The following is a 26,526-nucleotide window of genomic DNA, read 5'->3' on the forward strand; positions in this document are numbered from 1 at the left end:
ACAGGTGAGGGAGAGAGAGAGAGATAGACAGACAGACAGACAGACAGAAACGGGCCGTGTGACACAGAGGAGTCGTCGTCCCGGAGAGTCTAGGTGTGAGAGTTACACCAACTGCAACGGTGTCGAATGGTATCGGCACGTGTTGTTGTTGCTGCCCGGAACACACCTGAACTCGAGGTACACCAAGGTGATCCCGTGACTCTGTATACTCTGGAAGTGTTCGATGCAGCCTGGCGTGATAGCGAAGTAAAGCTTGTGCTGGTGAGCAAGCTGGTACTAGCGTCGAGGGAAGTGTTGAGTACAAGTCTCGGTACTGAAGACTGAGTGCTGGATAGCGAAGAGGCTATAGCAGTGCTGGTAGCCGGCGAAGGTGACTAGGCGATTCGGGTGAACTGGGATATATATATATATATACGTGTCCAGGACGTAACTGTGTTTGTTAGTGTAGTGAGAGTTGATGAGTATACTGTGTCGTCGAGGTGATCGCAGAGACGTTGCTCGAAGGGATCGTTGTCTAGGAGGATCCGGAGCCGGGGGTGGGTTACTCTAGCCACGAAGAGAGGAGATCATCGGAGGGTTGTGACGCAAAAGGGGCGCAGAACGGGAGCACGTTGGATCTCGCGGCGTTGGCTGCTTACGGGGGCGTCTCGGGACCCAGGGTCGCGGTGGCGGGCACCGGGGTCCTCGCGCTACCCGGCCTGATACCCGACAAGGGTTTATCATCGCCCGGAGGTCAGTCGAAGGTAAAGTCCGCAGGGCTGGCGGGTCTCGACAGCGAGGCGGTGCGCCGGTGGGTCGCCGAGGCCACGCGGACCGTCCGGCAGATTCCGCCTCCGGTTCTGTTGCCTTCGTCAAGCTCCCATCACCAACAACAACAACAACAACAACAGCAACAGCAATCCCCCCAACAACAACCCTCGCAACAACACCGGCAGCATCATTCCAGCCATCGTCAGCGTCAGGAGCCAAGCCCGCCCTCGGTGGGAGCCTCGCTGTTCGCTTTGCCGTCGTCGATGACCCAGACGCCCAGCATGCATCTGCTGGAGAACAACAACCTGGTGGAGGTTGCGATGGCACAACAGCAACAGACGCAGATGCAGCAACAACAGAAGCAGAAGCAGACCAGCCCGACGAACAACAACACCATCGAAGCCTGGAGATCGATCCAAGGTGGACACCAGTGGTGGAGCACGCCGGGTACCGTGCACCAGGAGCAAGCTGTGCAACAATCGGTGCAGCAAGTGTCGCCGATCGGACAGCCTGTCATCGGTCAGACCCAACAGTCGTTGGTCCCCGTTTGCGGCCAGAGGCAACAGATACAATCCGAGATCGATCAACCGTTGGATTTCTCCGTGGGCTCGATGCAACAGCAGAGAGTGCACACCAGGGTCAGGACTATACACGAGAGGCTGCAGAGGATGCACGACAACAACAACGGCACCGTCGCCGGACAGAAGATCGTCCGAGGTGCTGGCAGCAGGAGAAGCTACAGTCCCAGCGAGGGCACCAGCTCCAGCTCGGAGGACGAGGGTGTCTCCACCGGCGGCAGCCCCACGGGGCCACTCCGTGGCACCGAGAACGGTGAGTGCCATTGTTTTAACAGAAAGTGTGTTTCGCGTTGCAAAGGCTGTCTCTCTCTCTCTCTCTCTCTCTCTCTCTCTCTTGTCGTTGTCGTTGTCGTCGCGAGATAACGCGCTATGACGCAACCTATTGTACAATCGTATACGGATCAAGAGGCAATCAGGTGAAGCTGTAATTAGTTCGGCTGGAATTCCACTCGTCCCCCCCCCCCCCCCAGTCACACCAAAGATCGACCCTGCAAGTGGATTTAGGAGCGGCCGATAACGCCGACGACTATGACGACTCGAGCATGCTGTGATGCAGTGTGTCATGTTATTTATCTTCTTTCTCTCTTTCCCTTTCGCTCTCAGTTTCGCTTTTTGAGCTTTCTCGGTTCGTTAAAATTGATCCAGAGGCACGCTTGAATGGCCTTATCTCGCGATAAGGCGATCGATCAAGTCGATACAATTTTCCATAGGCACCGCGAGAACAGGTTTATCGCTTAACAGACTTTTCGCGCGTAACGATGGATCATTTAATTACGATTTAATGCTCCTCTGTCAGCCTTACCGCGACGATACCGTATCGTGTTTGGCTAGAACGTGAGTCATGCTCGTTGATATCATCGGCTGCTCGGATAGTTTTGGAGTTAGGCGGCTCCGAGAGGCTTCTGCGCCGAGGATTTTTTCGATTTGGATAGTTTTTTCCATTGTCATCGGTCGACACATGATCATTGAAATCGTTGAGGAGCGAAGAGGATCGAGAGCCGAAGACACATCGGACGCGACGATTGTGCTCGATGCAAATGCGATTTACAAACACTGTCGCGGCCTTGGTTGTTCGATGTTGTGCAATATTGAAATGTAATTGGAAATGCTATGTAATTGGCTGATCATTAAGTCAAGACGAATCTCGCGGATTATGCGGCGAGCGAATGTTTCGAGGATTAAATAACGAATCTGAATCCTTGTCGATCCGGTGAATACTAATGCTGTTACGGCAGTGAACGTGCTGGAACATCAGCATTTCCGTGATAGTAACTTTGTTCATGGTTTGCCAATTTTTACGAGTCTTCGGTGTGTTGAATTTGACATAAACGGGAAGCTCCGGTTAGAACGAGTTAGTAATTAAGGGAATTACGTTCAACGTCTTCAGGTTGTGCTGCACAAGTTCCAGCGTAGTCTCGCTTAGGCTCTTATTCATAGATCCTTGACATTTTTTAGTGATACAAACACTCACGAGAATACTTTACCTGCGCTCGAGTATGGTCGTCTTATTTGGTCAGTATGAAACTCGCCTGGAAATACGTCGAAAGAATTCAGCACAATTTTTTCCCTGTCGGAGCCAGACATAGTGTTCTATTCTCTTTTCTTGTCATAACTGTGACCCTGCGTGCTGCAATGTTGGTCGGGTAATGCTGGAAAATCTGAGGACAATGCTTGATATTTTATTGATAAACATCTGGGCATTCTGTTGGCGGAGCTGCATATTTTAGTGGCAAAAATAATGGCGAATCAGGTGACAGTGTGTCGTTGCAGGATTTATTATCTGTCATAGTGCTGGACTAAATTTTATTCGAATCATTTATAATTCCACGTTAAACAAATTTCGCAGTTCTACACAATTTTTGATAATTCTAATATTTTATTGTCAGTGACGATTTTCGCTAGAAGAAATTTTCTAGCAGCCAAATTTTTTCCTCGCTCTCTGGCTGTTATAAAATTGTTTGAAAAATTCAAATTTTTAGAAAAATCGACGGGGAGTAGTAATTATTTAATTCGTAATGGACGTGAGTTTTGGAAACGATCCTCTTTCTGGCAAATCATGAATATTGTGTCGACTTTAACACGGTTGCTATCAAAGCCACAGATACGTGACGTCTACAGTCGCTTGGACAATTTAAAGATAGTCAAATTAATATTACAAACTTTCTTACTGTGGTCACAGTACACACAATCATGTTCAGAGAGTCCATGAATGTCTTCTGCCAAGTTATATCTATATTTCACGAAGGAGGCATTTAAAAATCATAGTTTCAAAATCACAGTGCACCCAAAAGTGTCGACACAATCCATGACTGTCCTCTGCCAAATAATCTCCATATTTCATGAAGTATTTAAAAATATTCTAATTTCACACACGCACGTTTTAAAATCACAGTGCACCCAAAAGTGTCCACGCAATCCATGACTGTCCTCTGCCAAATAATTTCCGTATTTCATGAAGTATTTAAAAATAACGAATTAATTTCACACAGATGTTTTAAAATCACAATGCACCCGAAAGTGTCCACGCAATCCATGACTGCCCTCTGCCAAATAATCTCCATATTTCATGAAGTATTTAAAAATATTCTAATTTCACACACACACGTTTTAAAATCACAGTGCACCCAAAAGTGTCCACGCAATCCATGACTGTCCTATGCCAAATAATTTCCATATTTCATGAAGTACTTAAAAATAGTCGAATTAATTTCGCACGCATTGTTCTCGAAAATCACAGTGCACCGAATAATATTCACAAAATCCGCGACAGTCTCCTGTCAAATCTTTTTCATCATTTCCCGAAGGTTTTAACGAAACAGTTTGAAGCAGCGTAGCGAATGCGAGTAAAACGATCATGCCAACGGCCACAGTGTAGTGGCAAGGGGTTGACAGTGCTCTCTAACTATTTACCGGAAAGTTGGCTCGGTAACGAAACCGGAGATCGCAGAAACAAACGAACGTGTGCGTCATGCCAGCCGCTGTTTGTCCGCGGGGAAACATGAAACGATCGAACGCCGTGCATTTTGGGGGAAAACCATGCTCGATCCGTCAGCTGTCAATGCGTGCAGGCGAGATCCCTCCGGTGTGTTAGCCACCCCCGCGCGCGCTACCTTGCCCGGAGCCTTTTGTTGCGAGGGAATGGTTGCATTGTGCATTCGTTCCATTGTGATCGCGCGTGCAACCCCGGGCCCCCGCGATCTGACGCGGTTCTACCTGAAACACGGGGTTCTCTCTTCTCTCCTCGTCGACTACCGATTCTCTGATCTCCCATTTTTAAAAAGATAGTGCAATCAATCTGATGCACCCTGCAATTCTTCACACTTCGATCCCCGATGCTTCAAGCATTGCGTGTTTCTTCATTCTCGCGAGCTTTCGACGAAACGGCTGCTTGCGAGCACTTTTAATATTTATTTTGCAATGCGCAAACTGCCGAATATTTATACACTCTTTTTTCCACCCATTTCTGCCCCCATTGTCGGCAGATTATTTTATAGAAATTAGAGGGAATTTCATTCGAGACTTAAAACAACGAAAATATTTATTTCTGGCGATGCACAAGAATGTTCAGATGCGTGGCAGCATGCGTGCGCAATGTAAATTTGTAAACCAGCTAGCAACACATGTATTAACAAGAACTAATTATTATTCGCACGCTACGTTCACCACGAGGAAAGAAATTCTCCGAGTTTAATTTCAACGGAAATGGGAATCTGCATCAAGATTTATTATTTCAACTGCAACAGTTGCATATTCGAAAAGATTCCTCGTCGGAAATGCAAAACGCTAGATGCTATCGGTGTCTGTTACACGTTTCATTTAATTTTATGAATGCGCGCTATAAGCGCATGCAGATGCAGTCCAGTGATACGTTTCAGGAAAATTGCAGTTACATCGCAAGTGCATTCACTCTAATATTCGAAAGCAGTCGCGGATGCATTGCTCGATAGTGCAATTTGTGTACGCTTATGGCAGTTTTACATAATGCAAAGCACCGAGGAACATCCATATGTTCAAAATGGCGGGTTCTGAAATTTTTGATTCAAAATTATTAAGATTCTGGGGACGCATACATGAGAAATTATCTGGCACATTTATTTCTTCGGGTATACGCTGTTTTAAAAATATTTCTAAAAATGTGGGTAGCAGGTTCTTGTTATTTTTATACACTAGGTTTACGGAGCACTAAAAGCGACTATTTTGCATTACTTCATAAAAATAACAAGAACGTTCTACCCACACTTTTAGCAATATTTTTAAAATAATATATACCCAAAGAAATAAATTTGCTAAATAATTTCTTATGTATGCATCCTTAGAATCTTAATAATATTAAATTAAAAACATTAGAACCCGTCATTTTGACGGGTCCCGTAAATCTAGTGTTAAAAAAGTAATGCAAAATACTGTCAGTGATCCGTAGACCCGAGGAAGAAAGTCTCCTTGCAATTAAGTGTTCACGGAAATCCGTCGCAAACGGGAATTTCCATTCAAACCCATAGTGTTTGGCCGCAGTTCAGGCTATCTTGTGACGAAGAGAAAATGGAGGAAGACAGGAGGAGAGGGGGGTGCGAATGTTTTGACGTGGCCACGGGTATCGCCGTAAACATTTCATAAACGAAGCCGGAGCCGTAAAACGAGCATTTCCTCGTTCTCGAATTTTATGGTGTTCTCAAACATTTAAATAATGCATCCTATTCTCGGAAGCTCTCCGGGTTTTCCCATAATTTTTTGCACTCACGGCCTTGCGGCAGCGGCGCGCGTTGCCCCGGCCCCGATTGCGAAATCAGTCTGGTATAGTTGGCGGCGCGGCGTGCTTCCATACGCAAATAATACGCGAATGCCGATTCCGGCGTGCGTTTTACGACGGGAACCTGAATTCCCTTTTCCTGCGGCCCGAGGCTCGTCTCGCTCCGCGTTTCCCGTTCCCTCTTCGCAGCCGATTCCTCGGCGCGATAACGGAATTCCTCGCGGAATAAATTCGCCCGCTTTTGCGTTTGCGTTCGCGTTTCGCGAGCAAATCCGCGCCGCGTCCGAGCCGAGTGACGCGCGGCACCGAGCGCCGGACAGAATTTTCCTCCTCCGGCCACGTTCACCGTCGATTGTTAGCTCAACTCCATAGGTTTTGCATTGTATACGCTAACAAGCAAAACTGAGTCTACACTATTCGAAGCAACATAACTTTTTAGAAATTAGATCAAATGACTTGAATTTTATTGTGAAGTTAGAAGGATTAGTTGATTAGACGAGGTGTAAAAAAGTTTGAATTGGTGGTCGGAATCGCAAAAGAAATATAGTAAAAGTTGGTTGGTTTTTTCAGCTTTTTTTATCTGAGCCTGTATTGAAAATTTAAAGAACGTATTTGATTCGCTCGAATAAATTATTGGTACTTATAAAGATATTGGTCAATTCGTTTACGAGTTGTAAGCGATTAAAAGTGCGATTTTAAGTCGAAAATCGTGAATAACGGCCATTTTTCCACTCTTCAGCGTTTATAACTCGTAAACGAATTAACCAATATCGGTGAAATTTTCAGCATGGATATAATTTATTCAACGAAACACGTTCTTTAAATTTTCAATACAGGCTCAGGTAAAAAAGCTGAAAAAACCAACTTTTACTATTTCTTTTGCGATTCCGACCAATTCGAACTTTTTTCAAAAATTTTTTACACCTCGTCCAATAAACTAATCCTTCTAACTTCTCAATAAAATTCAAGTCATTTGATCTAATTTTCAAAAGGTTATGTTGCTTCAAATAGTGTAGACTCAGTTTTGCTCGTTAGTGTAACTCCGCTGAGAATCCACTGTCAGAAACCATCGACATCTGATCCACAATAATTCTATTTAAAAAAATAGTACGGTAATAAATTTCGACTCGTTTTGAAACTCGAGGCTCTCCCAGATCGTCTTTGTGTCTTGCAGAAATATCTCGAGTAAAAATGAACGATGGTAGAAGCTTCAATATGATTTCGAATTTCGAGAATGTCGCGCGAACAGGAAACTCTTGGTGTACAAATATTTTTGTACTGTCATTTTCCATAAAGCGTAGCATGTTTCTCCGGGCTTATCAGCGACGATAACAACATACTCCGTGGAAACGTGTGCGATTCGCACCGTTCGTTAATTGAGCGCCGCTCACGGCGATCGGTTTTATCGCGGCGAATCTGTGTCGTATCTACGTTCGAAGTCGATCAGAAGTGTGTCAATGATTTGCGCGTTATTAACGACCTGAGTCACACGACGCGTCGCGCACAGATTTCGATGGTTTTTCGAGTGATGACGAGTATGGCGATCGATCGGAGCACCCGATAACGTCGAAATCGTCACCGGAGATACGGTTACTTCGAACGTTAGAATCGAGATTTATTAATACTTGAATCTTCCCTCGAGTTTCTTTATTCTTCTGACGTACCTCTGTTTGCCCTAACATCTGATTTAGGTGTTTTCTTGCGTAGACTCGAGCATTTCTGACGAAAAGCCGGGAATTCTTTTTCCCCTCGAATTAGATAATAATCCGATATAAAAATTTAATGCTGTAAATATGTAATTAGGGTTGTTCGAGTATTTTGCAAAATTTTTGAGACCGCCAGGACACTGCTGTTAATACTTGACCTAGCGGAGGTCTATTAATAGACTTTTTAATGAGCATGGTAGATCTAAAAGAGGCTCGATCGTTTTCCTCTAATTAACAGACGGAACAGAAATGATTACTGCATTGCGGATCATTATGCAATTACAGCGTTTATAAATTTGTAAAATATAAGAAACCGTTGACTCCGGGAAAGATCGATGACATGTTCCGCTCCATTTTTATTGTAAGGAATTTTTTAAACGATCAGATCGATTTTCCTTTTATTCCGAGAATATAATCCGTGGAAATCAATTAGCCTAAAAATCCAGAACGATTACCCACCGACTGTGTTCCTTGAACATAATTTATTGGTGTATCATTCTGCTACGAAATTGCTTATCAATTTCCTATTTTTATAAGGCTGTCAAAACCGTCAGCGTTAGATAAGACGTTAACTATCTTGTCGATGATAATATGTGAGTGACACAATTCTCTACACAAGAAACTTCGGTTGTGACACATTTAAACAATATTTACTGTTTGAGATTCGTAGGCTTGGATTAATAATGACCGCGATAAGTTTCTTGCAACGAATCTACAAAATCCATAATAAACAAATACCTTAAATCGTGACGCAGAGAAATAGAACATTTCACAGAAAATGAAATAAATCTTCGCTTATGAGACCTGTAAGTGTCACGAAAATTACTATAATGTTGCGGAATATTTTTGCATAACGGCCCGAGGGCGTGAACGTTTAAAAAATCATTAACAGCTGCACCGTAAGGTGACTAAAATTAGTATAACTCGCGTGCCTCGAATCCGGAACACGTACACATCCCGTCCACGAATAACAAACAACCATGATCGCGTTAGAAAAATCGGCCGAGTATCGGTCCGCGTGCGGTTTGCCGGGCGATAAATCGCAGATTATTCCGCAAAACGGAAAAAAAGCTAAATATTATTGTATTTATATCTCGGCGATGCGTCGAGTTATCTGCGGTGTGTTTATTATCGCGAACTCGTCGCGTGTGCGCGCGTGTACGCGTATCGGTGTGCGTCGCGATACTGCGAAAATAAGAATGATCGTAATTAAAACGATACGGCCGGCGTGCCATTATCTGATTCTAAACAGCCGGATCTTTATTAGTTTCAATAAAAGTGCAACGCAAACATGAAATTACCCTGATAACGCTCGTCTCGCAAACGCGATCATTCGTGACCCTGAAAAATTAATAAATAATGGCGCAACGACGGATATTAAATACGCCAATAATATTAACAATAGAGTTTAATCGACGCTTGCAGACAACAATCTGGACGAGCGTAATGCTCAGAAAAATATTTCTTGGAATTTTCTTATTATCGAATCTCGTGTAGAAGGGGTGGAAACAACCCTTAAGGTTCAGGGCCGAATATCTCGGAAACCATGCGAGATAAAAAATCATTCTCAGCGGTAAATTAGCGAGATTTTTCCTAAGGAATCCGCCTGTCCAAATGGAATTTAGAAATTTGTATTTGTTTAAGGATTAAAATTAAAAAACTGCATCTTTCCGTCTACTTTGCTGATTTTTCGATGTCTTATCAATTTTTCTTCGAAATATGATACTGCAAAATTGTGAACAATCATTATATATGCACGAGAGTCCACGGATTGTTATCCGAGATCGCAGCGGGATTAGCGAATTCGGAGGAAGAAAACAGACTAATAAATAATATTCCGAGCGAAATGCAGTCGTCGAATTGGTTCCCGATAAAGTCGCGTAATCCTTGTCGAGTATCGATAATCGGGAAGGGCGTCCAGGAAAATCGCGTCGAAAAGAAATTATCTTTGATTTCCGTATTATCGATGTAATCGGCTCGATCCGTTTCTCGAAGCTCTCGAACAGAGCCCGTTCAATAGACTCGCGAGGTTGTGTAGGTGTGTGCGGATCTCGCGTCTACATAATTGCACTAATTTCGAAAAATGCCGTTCGACAAACAGGAGTGAGCGTTAGCCGGTGGGCTCTGAGAAAAAGCTGCGCCGATATCGTATCTGTCGATAAGCCGTTGCCTTCTAAGGCTTGTTTGAATAAATATTCCACGTAAGCGCGCCGCGTGATCAGGTTGTTCTCGATGAGCAAGCCGGCGATACCACGAAAAATCCCGCACTTTTTCGCGCACCGTGCTCGTTCTTTTTTTTTTTTCTCTCTTTTCTCCGGTTCTCAAGTGAAACCGTTCGAGTGCTCCAGATAATGTCTTATATAACGCTTCGAGACACTTCGTTCCCGAAGTTGTTATTCACCTGTCACGCTGTTATCGCACGACGTCGAAATAATTCCTCGGTTAACCCTCGTCGCACGCTTCTCGCCTGAATAAGTTGCACGAAAGACTCTGCGACATTATCACCGCCATTTTTACTTCACACTTTAAACGAATCCGTTGTGACTTAATTTGATCACACTCCATTTTCGTGAATTAAAGTAAATCGTTGCGCTGAGAGTAACACGAAGACTCCAAGAAGCACCCCTAAATATATATACTTTAAGGGTAGTTTTATCGTCGTCAATTATATAGTGATAAGAAAGGCAAAATGAAAACTGTCCAGGTCAATTCCAGGGCGGAGAAATTAAATAAAAATTTATTCCTTCTTACGACAATTTTAGTAACTCGAAAACAATGTAATGACTACACTGTGCACTCATGCGTTTGGCGCACTCGTGACAACAATGAGTAGAGGAAACACAGAACGGTGAATACATCAGAAAAATTTAGATTGTTTCATAATTTTTTCGTAAAACCGATCGAAAGAGAATTTTCATTTTGCTCCATGGTTTGTTACACGGTTGATGTATAGAATTTTGCTACATGGTTCATTACATGGTTGGTGTACAGAATGTTTTATTTTGAATCAATCATTTTGCAGTGTGTAAGAATAGTGAACGGATGAGTTTTCACCCTGAGCAGAGGGTTAATCATTTATTGTTTGAAGTCGGACGGTTGTTTCTTGTAGGAGGCATTGTTGGGGTCCTTCAGACACTTCGTACAGTGGTTCAATTGATTTCTGGTATTATCGAAGCACGTGATCCTCGGGGAAACACGCTCCAACTGGAGAGGAGGAAGACGAAGATGAAGTTACGGCCTCCTTGAGCGAGAGGACAAGCTCGTATCTCTTGCAGCGTATCGCGCGGAGAACCATTGAATTGAAAATTACTGGGAAATTCGCTTCTTCAGGGCCTCTCGCTCCTCTGTCATCATCTCGCATGACTCACGAATTCGTTCGCTCTCGCCTCGTGTTCCTGTAAAAATTAAGCAATTGAATTGTGCGCCGCGAGGAATTTCTCCTTCGACAAAAATTTCCTCGCGCGGCGAAGTTTATCGACAGTTTACGCATTTATGAAGGCCTGAATCATGACGTGATAACGTGGAATCTTCGGATTAATACCTCGCTGTACGAATCAACATTGTTGTTCTCTACATTAGAAACTGGAGGGTCTTAGGATCAGCATTGCTATGTTTATTAGTTTTATTGGATCCGAGCAAATTACATTTAAGGGTGGATCTATTGAAAAATTCAACTTTACTGAAATCAAAACTAACGGCTGTGCAGTAGGTAAATCTGACTAAATAAAATTCCTTCTCACAGTTTAAAGATGGCCCTATGTATCCCAGAAAGTTAATCCCCCGTATTGTTAATAGTTCTCTCAGAAAAAAATACTAAAAATGGCCTACCTGCCTGTTACAGATTTATTTCCTCTTTAACATGTCAACGTAGAAATTAATGTGTGTATAAATAATTGTCCGGCTCAGGGACGAATCTCACAAGTTAGTCAATATTTCAGGGGACTAAAATAAATGTTTTTATTTATTTATAACTGCCCTACGCGAAAAAGCAACCCTCTTACAAGCCCACCCTATTGCAACACTCGCACTGTCACGAAAGGGGCTGTCTTCGTTGCTAAAATTGTACACAGAATATTAGACATAATATATCAATGAAAATTCATTTGGTTAAATGGTTCGAAGGTAAAAGAACTGTCGAAAAGGTTCCAGAAAAATTCGGTTTAAGTTTGGAACATTGTTGAAGCTCCAGAAGGGGATGAAAGGGTTGGAATGCAGGTTGGTTGTCACGTTAGGCGGATTATTCAGCGCGCAGCGGTATAATTAGCCGTTGAACGAGCCAGCCTTCTTTTCGTCGTGCTAATATAATGTTCAATATGGGAGAATATAATTAATCCTGGCAACGAACACGCGCAGCCATCGGAGATGGTCGATTGCGGTGGAACGGGACCCGAAGACCTGTTCTCTGTCTCTCTCTCTCTCTTTCTCTCGTTCTCTCTCTCTCTCTCTCTCTCTCTCTCTCCCTCGCGTCTTCCCAAGCTCCCCGTGTATTACGGTGTAACGTGATACGCGTTTGATTCTATGTTATTTACGGGCAGGTGTACCGTGCAACAATGTTTATCACATAATTAGATTCTATGCCCGAGCAATCTCTATCCGAGCGTCCGAGGGAGGACGACGTTTCCGCGCCCGGAACAATACTGCCCCCGGGTCCTGATAACAATAATTTTCTGCGCCAGCGTTCTCCATATTGATTCCGGCCAACAATGTGTCCCGTACCCGAGACCCTCCCACCTTTCGACCCGCACAATTTTTCCGCAAGGTGCTGCTCCGACGATTTCGCGTTGTTCTTTGTTTGCGCTTAACCAGTGACAAGGTTTTAGTGACGCTTCACTTGTCTCGTAATTTTTATTGCTCGATATTTTTACACAGTGGGCTGCTTGTTTTAACCCTTTGCGCTCGAGTGGTGACTCCGAAGCACCACTAGAAATTGTTGTGGCGTTATTTCAAAGAAATTACAAAAAATATTACAATGTATTTGCTACATTACAAAATTTTTATTCAACAGATTACTAAACATTCACATATTATACGTGGAAATCGGATCAGTTTTGTAAGAATAAAATGAAAATATTCTAAGACGAAAGAAAAATTTAGTTTTAGAATGAAAATACCGCCGAGTGCAAAGGGTTAATTGTGGTACTTCTATACAATGTTGTACGACTTTAATATTATTTTTGTTCATCGATTCTGTAGTCATTTCTGTTTTTAAGAATTTATTCCCTCATCACTCATTTTTGTCATTTACCACATTTTCGCAGGGCTTTCATTCGATTAATGTGTAACGAGTCTTGAAGTGGTGATGAATTTTCAGGGATCTGTAGATTGTACTGTTCCAAAATAATTTATATCAACTGTTATGCAGTCAGTGTAGTTCCCGATAATTTTTGTACAAGGAAAAATCCGTTCAAACTCCATTTAAATTCGAAATTGATCGAATAAATTGCAATAAAAATTATTTTTGAGCCCGGACAAAGTGTTGTGTGTCGCCAATGCGTAAGTGACATGTTGAAGGGTTATGACATAGGGCCCCGAGTTTGGGAAAGTGAGATCATAGCAAAACTCGACGGGTATCTCATTAATTTCATTTAAATTCGAGTTTGGTCGGATAAAATGCAATAAAAATTATTTTTCGAGCCCGGACAAAGTGTTGTGTGTTACCAATGCATAAGTGACATGTTGAAGAAGGGTTATGGCACAGACCCCGAGTTTGAAAAGGTGGGATCATAGCAAAACTCGATCGGTACCTCATTGGTTTCATTTAAATTCGAGTTTGGTCGAATAAATTGCGATAAAAATGATTTTGTGAGTCAGGGACGGGGTGTTTTGAGGTCAGCAAGCGACAAGCATGTTGCAAAAGGAGGATGGGGAGCACGTTCGTTAGCAAGACTCTGAAAGACTGACGTGTCTCCGGTCGAGCGCCGTCGGATCACTCGCGTGCGGAAAATTAGACGGTCCCGACCCGATTCGTGAGTGCTCACGGCACTGTCCGCTCTTTTTCGTCTCCTCCGAGCATGATCCTCGGTGATCCACGGAGTTTCGTGTGCCGACGACAGTTCCCCGAAATCGTTTCCCTCGGAACCGAGAGCAGCCACCGCTTCCCACCGGAAACTACTTTTCCCTCCTTCTTCCTTCGGTTTACTTAACATTTTCATCGGCCGCCGGTCCATTCCGCGCCGTGAAACAGCTCCGACGTTATGACCGCTCGACTATACCGTACAATTCTTTAGACCCGCGCTACGGAACGGGTCATTACAAAGAGATCCTCGATCCTCGAATCTACCGGGATCTCGAGCGGCCGAAGAAATTTTCTGCGGCCTGAAGAACCATTCGAATTGGCCATACTTTCGAAAACCTGTCGGGGCCTCCGACTTTTCAACAATTGTTTCTTAGCGAAAAAATTGGTTAGGGTAAAAGGAATTTTGGGGCGTGAGAGAAGAGGCTTTGCCCTTTCAAACGAGCCCGGGTTGGTCGCTGTGCGATTTTTTTCCACGGAGCTGTGATAGTTTAAACATTTGCTAGTTTTCCATAGGGATCGAACATGTGTGAGCTTCCGATTTGAGTTGTTGGATTTTTAGAAATTATTTTTGATCGTGCTACTGACACTTGAAATATGTCTTCTGAACCGTCACTAATTATTTTACTGATTGCATTAAGTTTTCCTGGGAGATCATTGCAGAAAAGTGAACTGCACAGTATCTCTTTGCACTGAAAATTGAAGAATTGAAAGCAACATGTTTTTCGGTGTCAGCCATTGCGTCAGATTTTTAAGTGATCGCGAACGGGACGGACAGATCGTCCCAAGGAAATTATACTGATCGAGTTTATCTATAACCAGTTCCGAAAGATAAAAAGAACTATTTACATTATATAAGGTTCACATTTATTGCAGCGTTCAAAGCCGATCAAAGCCGCAGATAGGTACATTAGCTGCGTAGTAAACTTTAATAAAGTTTAATCAATCGAATGCGTTATCTTGTTTTACAACTAGGCTATCTCCACTACTTTTCAAGACTGCCGTTCTTTTCGCCTTTTTATCTAGCGGCTGTTTAACGATCAATGTTCAAAACGACCGTGCACACGCGTAAGATTTCAGCTGTGTACTTCGATCGGTTTCCTCTTGAACGCGTGCGAAAATTGCAAAACCCGATGCCGGTAGAGGGGGCGGGCAAGCGCAACGATGCGATTATTTATTTTTATTTTTTGGCGCCGAGTTTTCGCAAATTAAGATGTACGGAACGTAAACCACAGCTTTCTCTTGCAAAACAATTTTTCTCTTGCAAATTTAGTCGTAAAGTGAGGCTTTTTACTCAAATTCTCGTTACCAATTACCAATTTACAATTGACGAATAAGTTGCAGCAGTTCTAGAGAAGATTAATAATGCAACTAGATGCAAAAGAACGCCTCATTTAAGATTATAAATTCCTGACGAACCGAAAAAAATTAAAAATTCACGGTCTGATCAAAGCAAACCGAATCTCCTGAAATTCAAAACACTGCTTATTTAGAAAATGTTCCTGCAAATTCATAATTTCCGGAGAAAATGAAAACAGAGATTTACGGAGGGTTTAAAAATATATCGAAATGAAGAAAAGTAATCGATTACCAGTTCGATCAAGTCTAGGGTAGTCGAAAGGTTTGCCTAAAATTTTGGAATCCGTCGAGTATATTTATTTTTGCGATTTGCGGTCGATATATCGTGTCGAGCGTGGAACAGCCGTTTATCGATCGGCAATCTCGCTCGTCACTTGAGAAATGAAGGCTTGGCTCGGCCGCGAGAGATAAAAAGACGCGACGATCCGCCGAGAAAGACAGCGGGGACCGGAAACGCTTGTCCCGGCTCGACTAACACGCGTTTCACGTTCGTGTAAATTTCGTAGCCTAACGCAAACGAGAATGAATAATGTACCGAGCCTGTTCGGCTGTTTCCGGGGACGTCTCTCGAAGATTCCGCTCTCGAAACCCGGGGAAACCCGCGATGATCATTGTCTCCGAAAATTGCTCGAACCATGCTCGGAATTCAAATTGCTCTTTGTGCAAGCCATAGTAAACCTGCTACACGCAGTATAGTTGCAGTCCCGCGATTTTCAAAGTTGGCCAAATATTTATTCAAATTTGCTGGCTTCAAGGAACTTGACTTGGACTGTGCGATCTTTTAATTTATTTAATTTTTTGAATTGCACTGGGCAACTGGAGCTATAATATAACGTTTTCCAAAAAGGGCTGAATAATTCACTGGAGCTTCAGTTCGAATTTATCCCGTGCTCCAACATGAATATTTATTATTAGACTGCGGATCTTTATGCAAAATAAAAGATATTGCAAGACACAGGAGCGAAATAAAAATTTCTTTATTCTTTTTATTATTTTAGTCCACTGCTTTAACACTTTGAACGCCCAACTAGAAACCCAGAAATGCCATAAAATCGAAGTAAGTTATTTAATGAAATAAAAATTGCAAAAAATTAAATGTTACAGATCCTAATCAAGTTTAGTACAATGAATATATCAACGTAAAAATTCATTTTAAAACCTGCACAAATAATTCCGTCACCCACATATGGGTGACGCGGCGACGAACGTGTTAAATTGTGCTTGCGCATTTTTGTTATGAACGCGTAAAATCCGCAGTTTATTTATCATCGAGAATATTACGGTTTATGTGTCCCCCGAAAGCAATTCTCACAGCTGGCAATTGTCCTGGCCGTTGCATCGCGTGGTGGGCCCCGGTTTGAAAAATGTCCAGCGTGCCTAACGGCGCTTATTGGACCGTAGCAGCACCGGCCGCAGGACCCAGGGAGTCTCAGAAAACTCCTTAGGAGTTCAATCGCCGTCTGCCGCGTTAATTTCGCATTGTTTCGGGCCCGTCCCACGGGGCGAGTTTCAATTTGCGAATGCAAATCGGCCACTGTTCGCCGCCGATTTCCATAAAGCCCGCCACCTACGAGTCACGTGCCCACCAGCCTGCCCGGAGAAAACCAACATCCTTGTCCTGTGGGTCCGTAATAGACTGGGATTCGGCGAGCGTGTAGCCCGAAGCGTTTCGCAGGCAGGTTCCGGACGCGGCGCGGCGCGGCGCGGCTCGGCGGCCTTAATTCGAAAGCCGGCTAGGCTATAATCGGAAACCGGGCCCGGACAATGCAAATCAGTGGGCACGTTGCCGCCGGTGGGTGACGTAACCGGAGAAATGGACGGCGGCTTCCGGGGAGACCCTGCAAGATTTTTTCAAAATCCTGTGCGCAACTTTGCGAACGGAGCACAAAATCTTCGTCGAACAAGTTGCATTTCTCGAAAAGGATCACAGCGAAGAATCGAAACTGGAAACGTATGATGGGGATAGAGGATCCCTCGGGATCCTGGAGGCAAGGACAAATCGTCGGCCCAGGTGTGTAGCCTAAGCAGCGTGAAAACCCGCGTGGCGCGTGGCCCAGGAACCCTTCCAGCTGAATGTTTCAAGAAAGCCGCAGGAAAGTTGGTCGCGTGTCGCGTCAGGACGGTGATTTGTCGGCTCGGTTCCTCTGTTGCGTCCTCGGGATCCTCTATACACACCCGAGGACCTACACTGTTGCGTCGCACGCGAAAAGGTGGCCCGGTCGCGCCAGGGCAAAAGGGTTGCCGTGGCATACCTGCTCCGAAAGAAGCACGCGAGACGATCGAACCCAAAAGAGAGCGAGAGAGTGAGAGAGAAGGAGAGAGTGAGAGGGAGCGAGAGAAGAAAAGAAAGGAGGCGGAGAAAGAGAAAAGATAGCCGCCACGTGACCCCTGCACGGTCCTCCATTCCTTATTGGAATCCTCCTGGTCCAACCTGACCTATCCAAGGTGAGATTTATCCGGCGGCTTTACCTGCCACCAGCTACACAACCGAGCGCCGCTATACTTTCTGTACGGTCTATCTCTCTCTCTCTCTCTCTCTCTCTCTCTCTGTCTTTCTGCCTACCTACCCGGGAATCCCCGCATTCCCATCCTCATTCCCCATTCCCGTGAACCAGCCTCTAACATCCACCCACTGCCGAGGGTCACGTAGCCGAAGCCTCCTTCGCCGTCGGGCCACATGTCCTCGCCATGTAACAGGTGAGATTTCGCCCGGTGCCAAGGGGATACTCTCCCTCGCCCCTCTTTTTCCAAATTTCTTCATTCCGTGCGAATTCCTCGCCTTGAAACTTCGATTTTCTCCATTTCCTCGTCAAAATGTACAGGACTGCATAAGAAAAATTGAAAAATTTCTGGGTTGCCGAGGCGAAGTTTAACCTAGAAAAGAATGTACATAAGCTTCCCATCGAAAAGATGACACTTGCAAAGTGTCTACGTTCAACAAACGTCCCTAGAAGAACCATCAAGCTCGGCAAACCCTGACAACGGCTGCTAGGACCACGGTAGAAAACCCAAAGTGTCAAACACTATAGAAAAAATGCCGAATCAAAAATTCCCACGTGAAGCTTCCAGAAGACGGACACCAGATCGAAGCCCGTCATTCGAAGAGAAGGAGCACGATGAATCTCTCGGACGTGTATTTCCCATAATCCCTGGAAGATAGTTGCCGCAGTTAGGTTACCGAGGAACCCTGAGGTTTTGCTGGAAGAAGAGGATCGCGTCGGACGTCGAGCCGGACGTTGTCAAACGCGCGTCAGGCGTGTCGCGGCCAGGCTGATCGCAATCTCTGTCAGGCTCGAGTGTTTTTCCAGCGAAACCGGCGGCCGGTACGCGACCATAACTCTTCGTTAGCCGTGGCACCGGTGTCGGGACATGCAAATTATGAGTCGCGTCGTTATCCTGTCCCGCGACTCCGATCGATACGATCTACCTCGGCCGTCGATGACGAATGCGCCGAAGCCGGCCGGGACGAGTCATTCGCGCGGGAAGAGTTGCACGCACGACCTTGCGGCACTCTCGACCATCGGAAAAGGAAATGCGCTCCCCGTAATGAGACCTGTAACGCCGTGGACACGCACGTGATAGCGATGGGTCCAACCGACGGCCAAACCCCATGAAAACTTACCCGGCGACGCGATTTTATCCTCCATTTTTCCCATGCTTTGCTGCCACTTTAACAGCAAATTCAGGTGGCCATAACTTTGGCAAGACTGCTCGAATCAGAGTGGTTCAAGAGTTTTTCGAAAGCGTATAATCTGCACTTTCAAATTGATTTTGGAGAAATTTTGGCTGGGGTGTTCTCCGGCAGAGTTACAGCCCTGTGAAGGGGGCAATGTCATCAAGAACCTCGTGGAGATTTGTAATGTAAAAAATTCTTCTTAGACAATTTTTATTTTACGCTATTCGAAAGTGACCAACCCCCTGTAAAATGAACGTTTGTTGGTTGCCGTACGATTTTCCTTACCCGAGATACAGTGAATTCTCGATATATGTCAACAAAGTGTCTTGTATCGTGCAGGAGACATACCCGAGTTACACTCCTCGGCGTCACGAGGTCTCTCGAGCTTCGGGGTATACCCCACGGGTAGTGGGGATAATTCCGCGACGTTTATCATCCAAGCCGTGGCGACATATACGGAGATACGTTCCACTGGAAGACGAACGTTCCACCGAGGCTTGCCTCTACACTGTTGCCGAGTTCACGGGAATCAGATTGAGATTTATTCAATTAAAAATCAATTGCGTCCGTACGCACGCAGTCTCCTCCGCGATGAACAAAAATCAACTGTATCGCGGATCTTCATGCATACGTGGAACGATTAAAATCGTAATTAATCGTAAAGTACGAGGAACCGGAGTGCGTTAACGAAAATTAACAGCGCGGTATGAAACAGCTACAAGAACGCAGTACGGTGGTATGGAAAAAACAATTTCTCCTTCATTCTAATTCCTACAGATTAATCCGCGAAACCAGCGATCTGCATAAAGATCCTGGCAGTCTGCTAATTAAGATTGATATAATCGAGGCCAATTGAAGTTTTCAGTGAACGCTCGCGCGCGTTCTCGCACTCGCTCTGGCAATTTGTAGAAGAAGATACATGTTGGTTACTTCGGCGCAGCTAGTGTTAAATTGTCCTCTATGGCGGTATTGTATAATGCATAGAGATGACCGGGTAATTTGCACGCCATCGTTACAGCCGTGGTGCACCGGCGAAACATTATTGCAAAAAGAAAAGGCGAACCTCATCGCCGTTCACTCTCCCTCTCCGTGTTTCCAGCCGAGGAGCGGTGGAAGATGCTTTTTTCGCACGCGATTCGAGTTTACTTTTCACGGGTTGCCGGCTTATCTGACGCGCGGCGAGCGTCGGTTTCTTTGCACGTGTGAGAGTCTGTTCGATAGGCCGGCAGAACGCGTCATGAATATTCATTCCCGATCCTCGGGCTCGATCTCGTTGATAATCGCCGCGGATATTATTAGAATAGGTTTTCCAGTATTTTCATGCTAATTCTTCATCGCCCGGCCTGTTTCCTTCCACGAGCATTACGTATTCGCCGGCGGACAGCGCGCGTTTTGCTCCGGAAACATTAATTGGTTCCACCTGAGCCGCCCCTTATTCTTTAATCGATCCTCGATCGGACGACAGCTTCCTTCGTAAGCGTGCAACATGATAAATGAACCACCGAGTCGGTCGATCTTACTTTCAAAGCGAAATTTCATTTTACTTTCAAAAACCGCTCCGCCGAGAGCCGCCACACTCCTCGAGCAAAGAAAAAATTTATTTCACGTTATGTCGTGGCGTTTAACACGAAACCACCACCGGTCGAATGATCGGTTCTGGATTTTTTATTTGACAATTTTTGAAATTATAAAGACGCTTTCGTGAGCAATGATTCAATGAATATCTTTAGTAGCATCGAGAACAATTTTAGTTCAACAATTTTAGTGAGCAATGAGAACCGCGCAAAGTCTAATTAAATTAAATCTTGTCATTTTTAGAAGGCAACATGTGTCTGTCACATTTGTAGCTCGGTACGTTTACAGTTAATTTAGTGTTAATAGTGGAATAATTTTTGGCGATAGCACACGGAGGGGTTAATCATTTTCGATTCTCTAACAGTAATATCAGTAATTTATTGGCGGTGGTCTAACTATTTTATTTATATTCAATAGTCCTGAAACAATTGATACCCAATAGTTAGAGATTGTTAAATAAACAGTTCAATATCAGTAACAATTTTTCCTTCGGAAACCAAATTTCCTGTAGACTAGCGCGATGCAATAATTTATTTCTAGAATTCTTCAGCAAACACGTTATCAATGAGACAATAATTAATACCTGAAGATTATTTAATAAATTTTGCAATGTCGATGACAAATTTGACCGAGAAGCCGAATTCTTTAGAAAGTAGTGTGATCTAATAATTTCTTTCGGAACTATGATTTACCAGAAGCTAACTTTATTAAGCTTGGAAGTATCAGTCACTAAAAAGCTGATTGAGATACAGTGTATAATAAGAAGCGAACAATGGGAGTTTGAGCATATTTAAATTCGTTTTCTTCCCGTCGAATGCGGTCCGAAAGAAAATCCACTCGCCTTCTTCGTCCACTCTTTTTCCACTCAACTGTCCTCATCTCTTCGACTCTACTCCGGTCTTCCAATTCGTTCCGACCCAATTGCGTTCCTAGTTCTTCAAAAACTTGTTTCAATTTACGAAAAATACATTACGTTTGTTTCTTGTCCCACAACCTAATCTAAACGCCGAACCGGGAATTCGACAACTGCACAGTAGGTGGAGGTTCATTTTCAACGTTGTTGTTTTTTCCCCAGTGTACAACATTCCTTTCTTCTGTTTATTACAGGCGCTGTTATTCCGTCATAGTTTCCACCGAGGAGATCCGAAATTATTGCAAAATTTATTACATTCCGTCGAAGATGCGAGAATTAATTCTCCTCTACTCTCTGAGAAACATTCACATAGAGTATAATTTGCAAGAAAATACTCATTAAACGGCCTAAATTAATATTTCCTTGACACTTTTATCTAGCAAGAAAATACTAACCTAGCTTCCCGAAGCAGTCAAAGTAATTTTTTACGCATGTTCTGTGGGGTTAAAAAAATTTCTTTTGACATACATCGATAGACAGCTATCAGAAGCATATTCAGTATAATTTGCAAGAAAATCCTCATTAAACATAACATCCTAAATTAATGTTTTCTTGACACTTTTATCTCGCAAGAGAATACTATCCTAGCTTCCCGAAGCACTCAAAATAATTTTTTCCGCATATCCTGTGGAGTTAAAAAAATTTCTTTTGACATACATCGATAGACAGCTATCAGAAGCATATTCAGTATAATTTGCAAGAAAATCCTCATTAAACATAACATCCTAAATTAATGTTTTCTTGACACTTTTATCTCGCAAGAGAATACTATCCTAGCTTCCCGAAGCACTCAAAATAATTTTTTCCGCATGTCCTGTGGGGTTAAAAAAATTTCTTTTGTCATACATCGATAGACAGCTATCAGAAGCATATTCAGTATAATTTGCAAGAGACTCCTCATTAAACATAACATCCTAAATTAATATTTTCTCAACCCTTACCTCGCAAGAAAATACTATCCTAGGTTCCCGACGGAAGCACTCAAAATAATTTTTTTTCACATGTCCTGTGGGGTTAAAAAAATTTCTTTTGGCATACATCGATAGACAGCTATCAGAAGCATATTCGGTATAATTTTCAAATAAATCTCCACCGCATAGAACATTCTGCATGACTGGGTCCCACCGAAAGGATCTGGTCGAATAATCAGAAGGCGGGAATGCATTGATCCTCGGTGCGCCAGGTGGCGTCCTCGGCACTTATTAATCCCTGCGTCGAATTGAATCGTCCTCCGATTCGTTATCGAGGATTTTCTCTCAACCGGCCGCGTCGCGTCGCGTCGCGCCGCGCCGCGCGTCGGCTCGGTTTTTTTTCTCCCGAGGGTTCGCGTAAATGGAAATCGCTAATATTTCTCAATGATAGCTGCGCGCGTTCAGTATGCGGCGCGCGAGCTCTCCCGGTCGGCGCATCCCGCTTCAAGGACCGGGGGAAACGTTCGCAAGCGTTTGCGCGGCCAGACCGCAAGCGGATAAATGATGGAAATCACCATATTCATCGTATTTGTCGGCACTCGGCGCGCAGGTGAGCGGCTCGCCGTATTTGGCGCTTCGCGTATGCTAATCCCGCGGAGGACGCGGATTGGCAGCCTAGGCCGCGGACATGCGACCAGTTAAAAGGACAGCGCGCATAATCCTGCGATCCTGCTCGCCGGACCGGAGTGAATTATTCCTTCTTATCTGGAGAAACGACGTCGACAAGGTGCTGCCGCGCCGATCCCGCAGATCCGTCGATCCGGTTTCTGTCCCCGACGATTTCTGAACGGATCTTCTGACAAACGAGATTGTCGATGTATTAGCTGAAAATGCGCGGTTAACCTTCACCTCGGGAAACCAGATATTTTTTACTTTTTCTCGTGTAATCCCGTCGATTTTGCGGAGAAAATGCCGAAAACCCAAGCTTTATTGTTAGGAATTCACTGGTTCTGAAGTTATGCGTGTCTAAAGTCCAGCGATTCTATGCGATTTCGACAAAACACCTGAAAATCGCATATATTTACGCATAACTTTTGAACTATTCATCTCCTAGGATTAAAACTCGGATTTTCAGAATTTCCTCGCCAAAGTCTGCAGGATTCCATTAAAAAAGTTTAAAAATTTCTGGTTTTCTCAAGCAAAGTTTAGCAGAAAGTGTGCTTTAGCAACGAATTTTTGTCGTGAATTTTCGTACACTTATGGAACTTGAAAAGTAGGACTAGGTTTAACTGGCCATAATTCCGGCAAAAATGATCGTACCACTATCATTAAAAAATGGTTTGAAAGTGCAGAATCTGTACTTTAACATGCTCGTTAAAAATTGTAGCTGTGTCGCAGTTTGCCGAAGGTATATCCATTTAAACAGCAGCATTATTAACGACCTCATAATTTCCGTCCGGTCGCCGAACATGTCAGCTTATAGAATTTCATGAATTTTGAAAGAATGAGAATAAATACGCATTAACAAAGCACGATGAAGTCCTTCGACTCAGTTTTTCTCGATGACAGTCCCCCCAATAAAGCCCGTCAACGCGCACGGCGCACACGACGTGCGTCCAATTAAGAAAATTGAAAAAAAAGGCACGGCATTAATCGGAATAATGATCCACCGTCATTCAATGTATCCTCGACAGCGTGTGGAACTATCGTTGCGCAAAGATAAATCTATTCTTGATTAGTCCTCGGCGTTCGTTCTCCTCGCCGGGAATCAAAGAAACCGCGAAGGCGTACGGTAATTTGAATAATGAGTCGCGAGAAGATTCACTTTCATCGATGCGTCTCGCGAAAGATTAGAATCCTCGATCAAAACCGAGTATTTCTCCGTGTTCATACAATCCCGACTGTCAGCGATCAATATTTGAAAACAAGGTAATTTTTATATAACTTTTATTTCAGGAATGCCTTCTCAAAATTTATTTAGGCTTCACTTTCATCACAGCGTTATCTGAAATAGTCAAATGTCGACTGTCAGCGATCAATATTTGAAAACAAGGTAATTTTTATGTAATTTTTATTTCTGGAATGCCTTCTCAAAATTTATTTAGGCTTCACTTTCATGGCAGCGTTATCTAAAATAATAAAATTCTCGGACTTCGAATTTCTCCGTGTTCCTCCATTTTTATTTCACTTGGACGTCGATTTCCCCTAAGTTTACGCGTCCAATTAATTGATCCAGGACACGAGTCGATCCTGGGAAATTTCCAGAGGCGACGATCATCGTCCTTCGGTTGCCATAAACGTTACAAAAGAACGAATTCCCGCGGATGATAATAGTTTCGCAATGCTCGCGGAATTCGCCTGTTCCTGTTTCCTGTGCGTCTCCGGCTCGTCCTTCCATTCCTCGCCGATGATCCAGAATCCTCGATCGCCTCCCGCAGGATCGTCCGCGACCAGTGACTCAGTTTTCCGCGTTCAATCTCGCATGCCGAGACCATACAACGGCGCGGCGTGGGAAACGTTCTTTCCCGATCGATAATCGCTTCAATTTCACCTTGTGATTCACCGGAAAAGCTTATTACGAAGATAATCCAATTATCTGAAACGAAAGAGTGGAGCACATTCTTGATACGAAGTTATCGGTGCAATTCTCTTAGCTCCTAATTCTTTATTTCGAAAGGGAGAAAGCGATTCTTTATTCAAACGAATACCGGCTCAATTAATTTGTTTCTTATCTTATTTTTATGGAGAGAGCGAGGCAAATTCGTTATGCCGATGATTAATGCAATTTTCTGTGTTTTAAAAGAGAGAGCCAAGCGATTCTTTTGCGCGAATGATTAATGCAATTTTCCTGGCACTTAACATTTTATTCAAAGAGAGAGAGAGAGAGAGAGAGAGAGAGAGAGAGAGAGAGAGAGAGAGAGAGAGAGAGAGAGAGAGAGAGAGAGAGACAGTGGAGAAACAAATTCTTTACATAAATTGCAATTATTTTAGTTCTTTGCTTTTAACGAGAGTCGAAGAAAATACTGCTGTAATTTTGTTCGGAATTGTATATTTTCTAGAAAACCAAAATTCATTTTTGCACTGCTCACAGAAATGTTCTGCAGTGCTCAAAATTGATCTTCTCAAACGACGTATAAAAACAAAAATCCGGATTCACCATATTGAACGCGATGCAAAAACTCCGTAAAGCGATCGAAGCAACAATATCCCGTTTAAATAATCCGATTCGTAATTAGGTGAAAGCAGTTATGCGCATTTCCGGACAGAGAAGTCCAAGGAAGTGCTTTCAAAATTCATATTGAATTTCCCTACGGCACTGTAAGCGATGATTAGGGGAAGAGGGGTGGGGTGGGGGGACGAAATTATTTTTAAACAAAACATGTCCATCTCGCAGAGCAAAACGCAGCGTACGCTATCTCGCGATCGACCCGGCTACTGTTGCGAGAGATTTTAATTGAATCGCATGGCAATCGCTCGGCTCGGCTCGGCTCGGCTCGGCTCGGCGGTCCACGTTCCCCGATATTTCATTCGCGGCAAGATAAATACCGGCGGACAACAATTTATCGTTAAACACCGGTGATTAGCGCGAGAACCCGGTGTGCTCGCGATCCGATCCGATCCAGAGAATAATTTAACACTTGTGTTGTACGCGCCGCGCTCGGTTTTCCCACTTTCGATCGGTTCCCTCGACGTGAAAGTATTAATTAGGAGATATTCAATTAATCCGCGGCCGCAACAGCATGGCGGAGCTGGCGTGTGCACCGCCGTCGAACGTCGTTATAAAATTTCAACACGATCTTACTACCGAATTTATCTGGTGAAATAAATCGGAATTGATGTTTTTCATTCGTTTGGTCACGGTTGAATTGCGGACATTTGTAAAATTAATATTGAAATTGATGGGGCAGAAATGATGCAATAGTTAGACTGATTTCTATGCGTTTATGGTACACAGTTTTTCGATACAAGAAAATATTGATAACTCTATTTTTATATTAACCCTCAGGACTCGAGTGGCGACTCTGAGGCGCCACTAAGAATTGCTGTATCATTATTCAAAATATTTTTCACATTGTTAAATTTGTTTGTATCTAATAAATTACTAAACATTCTGGTATTGTACGAGTAAATTGCACGATTTTCGTATGTATAATATGAAAAAAAATATATATATATAGAAGGGCAATATTCTAGGTCAGAAGAAATGTTTCGTTTCGAAGTTAAAATAGCTTCGAGTGCAAAGGGTTAAGAAATTTTCTAGTTAATAAACAGAACTTGTCCTGAAATGAAACTTGGGA

The 26,526-nt window shown here is 43.7% G+C and overlaps 1 protein-coding gene across 2 annotated transcripts in view; it reads left to right on the forward strand.

The window, feature by feature from the left end:
- The first annotated feature begins 564 nt into the window (after window positions 1–564).
- Window positions 565–26,526, forward strand: part of LOC143360265 (uncharacterized) — a 181,099-nt gene continuing 155,137 nt past the window's right edge. For both annotated transcript variants that reach the window (XM_076798960.1, XM_076798961.1), the window contains exon 1: window positions 565–1,581. In XM_076798960.1, coding sequence (XP_076655075.1) covers window positions 1,014–1,581 — 568 coding nt within the window. In that variant the 5' untranslated portion in view covers window positions 565–1,013. The remainder of the gene's footprint in view (window positions 1,582–26,526) is intronic.

Source organism: Halictus rubicundus, chromosome 13, assembly GCF_050948215.1.
Source record: "Halictus rubicundus isolate RS-2024b chromosome 13, iyHalRubi1_principal, whole genome shotgun sequence".
Classification (NCBI taxonomy): domain Eukaryota; kingdom Metazoa; phylum Arthropoda; class Insecta; order Hymenoptera; family Halictidae; genus Halictus; species Halictus rubicundus.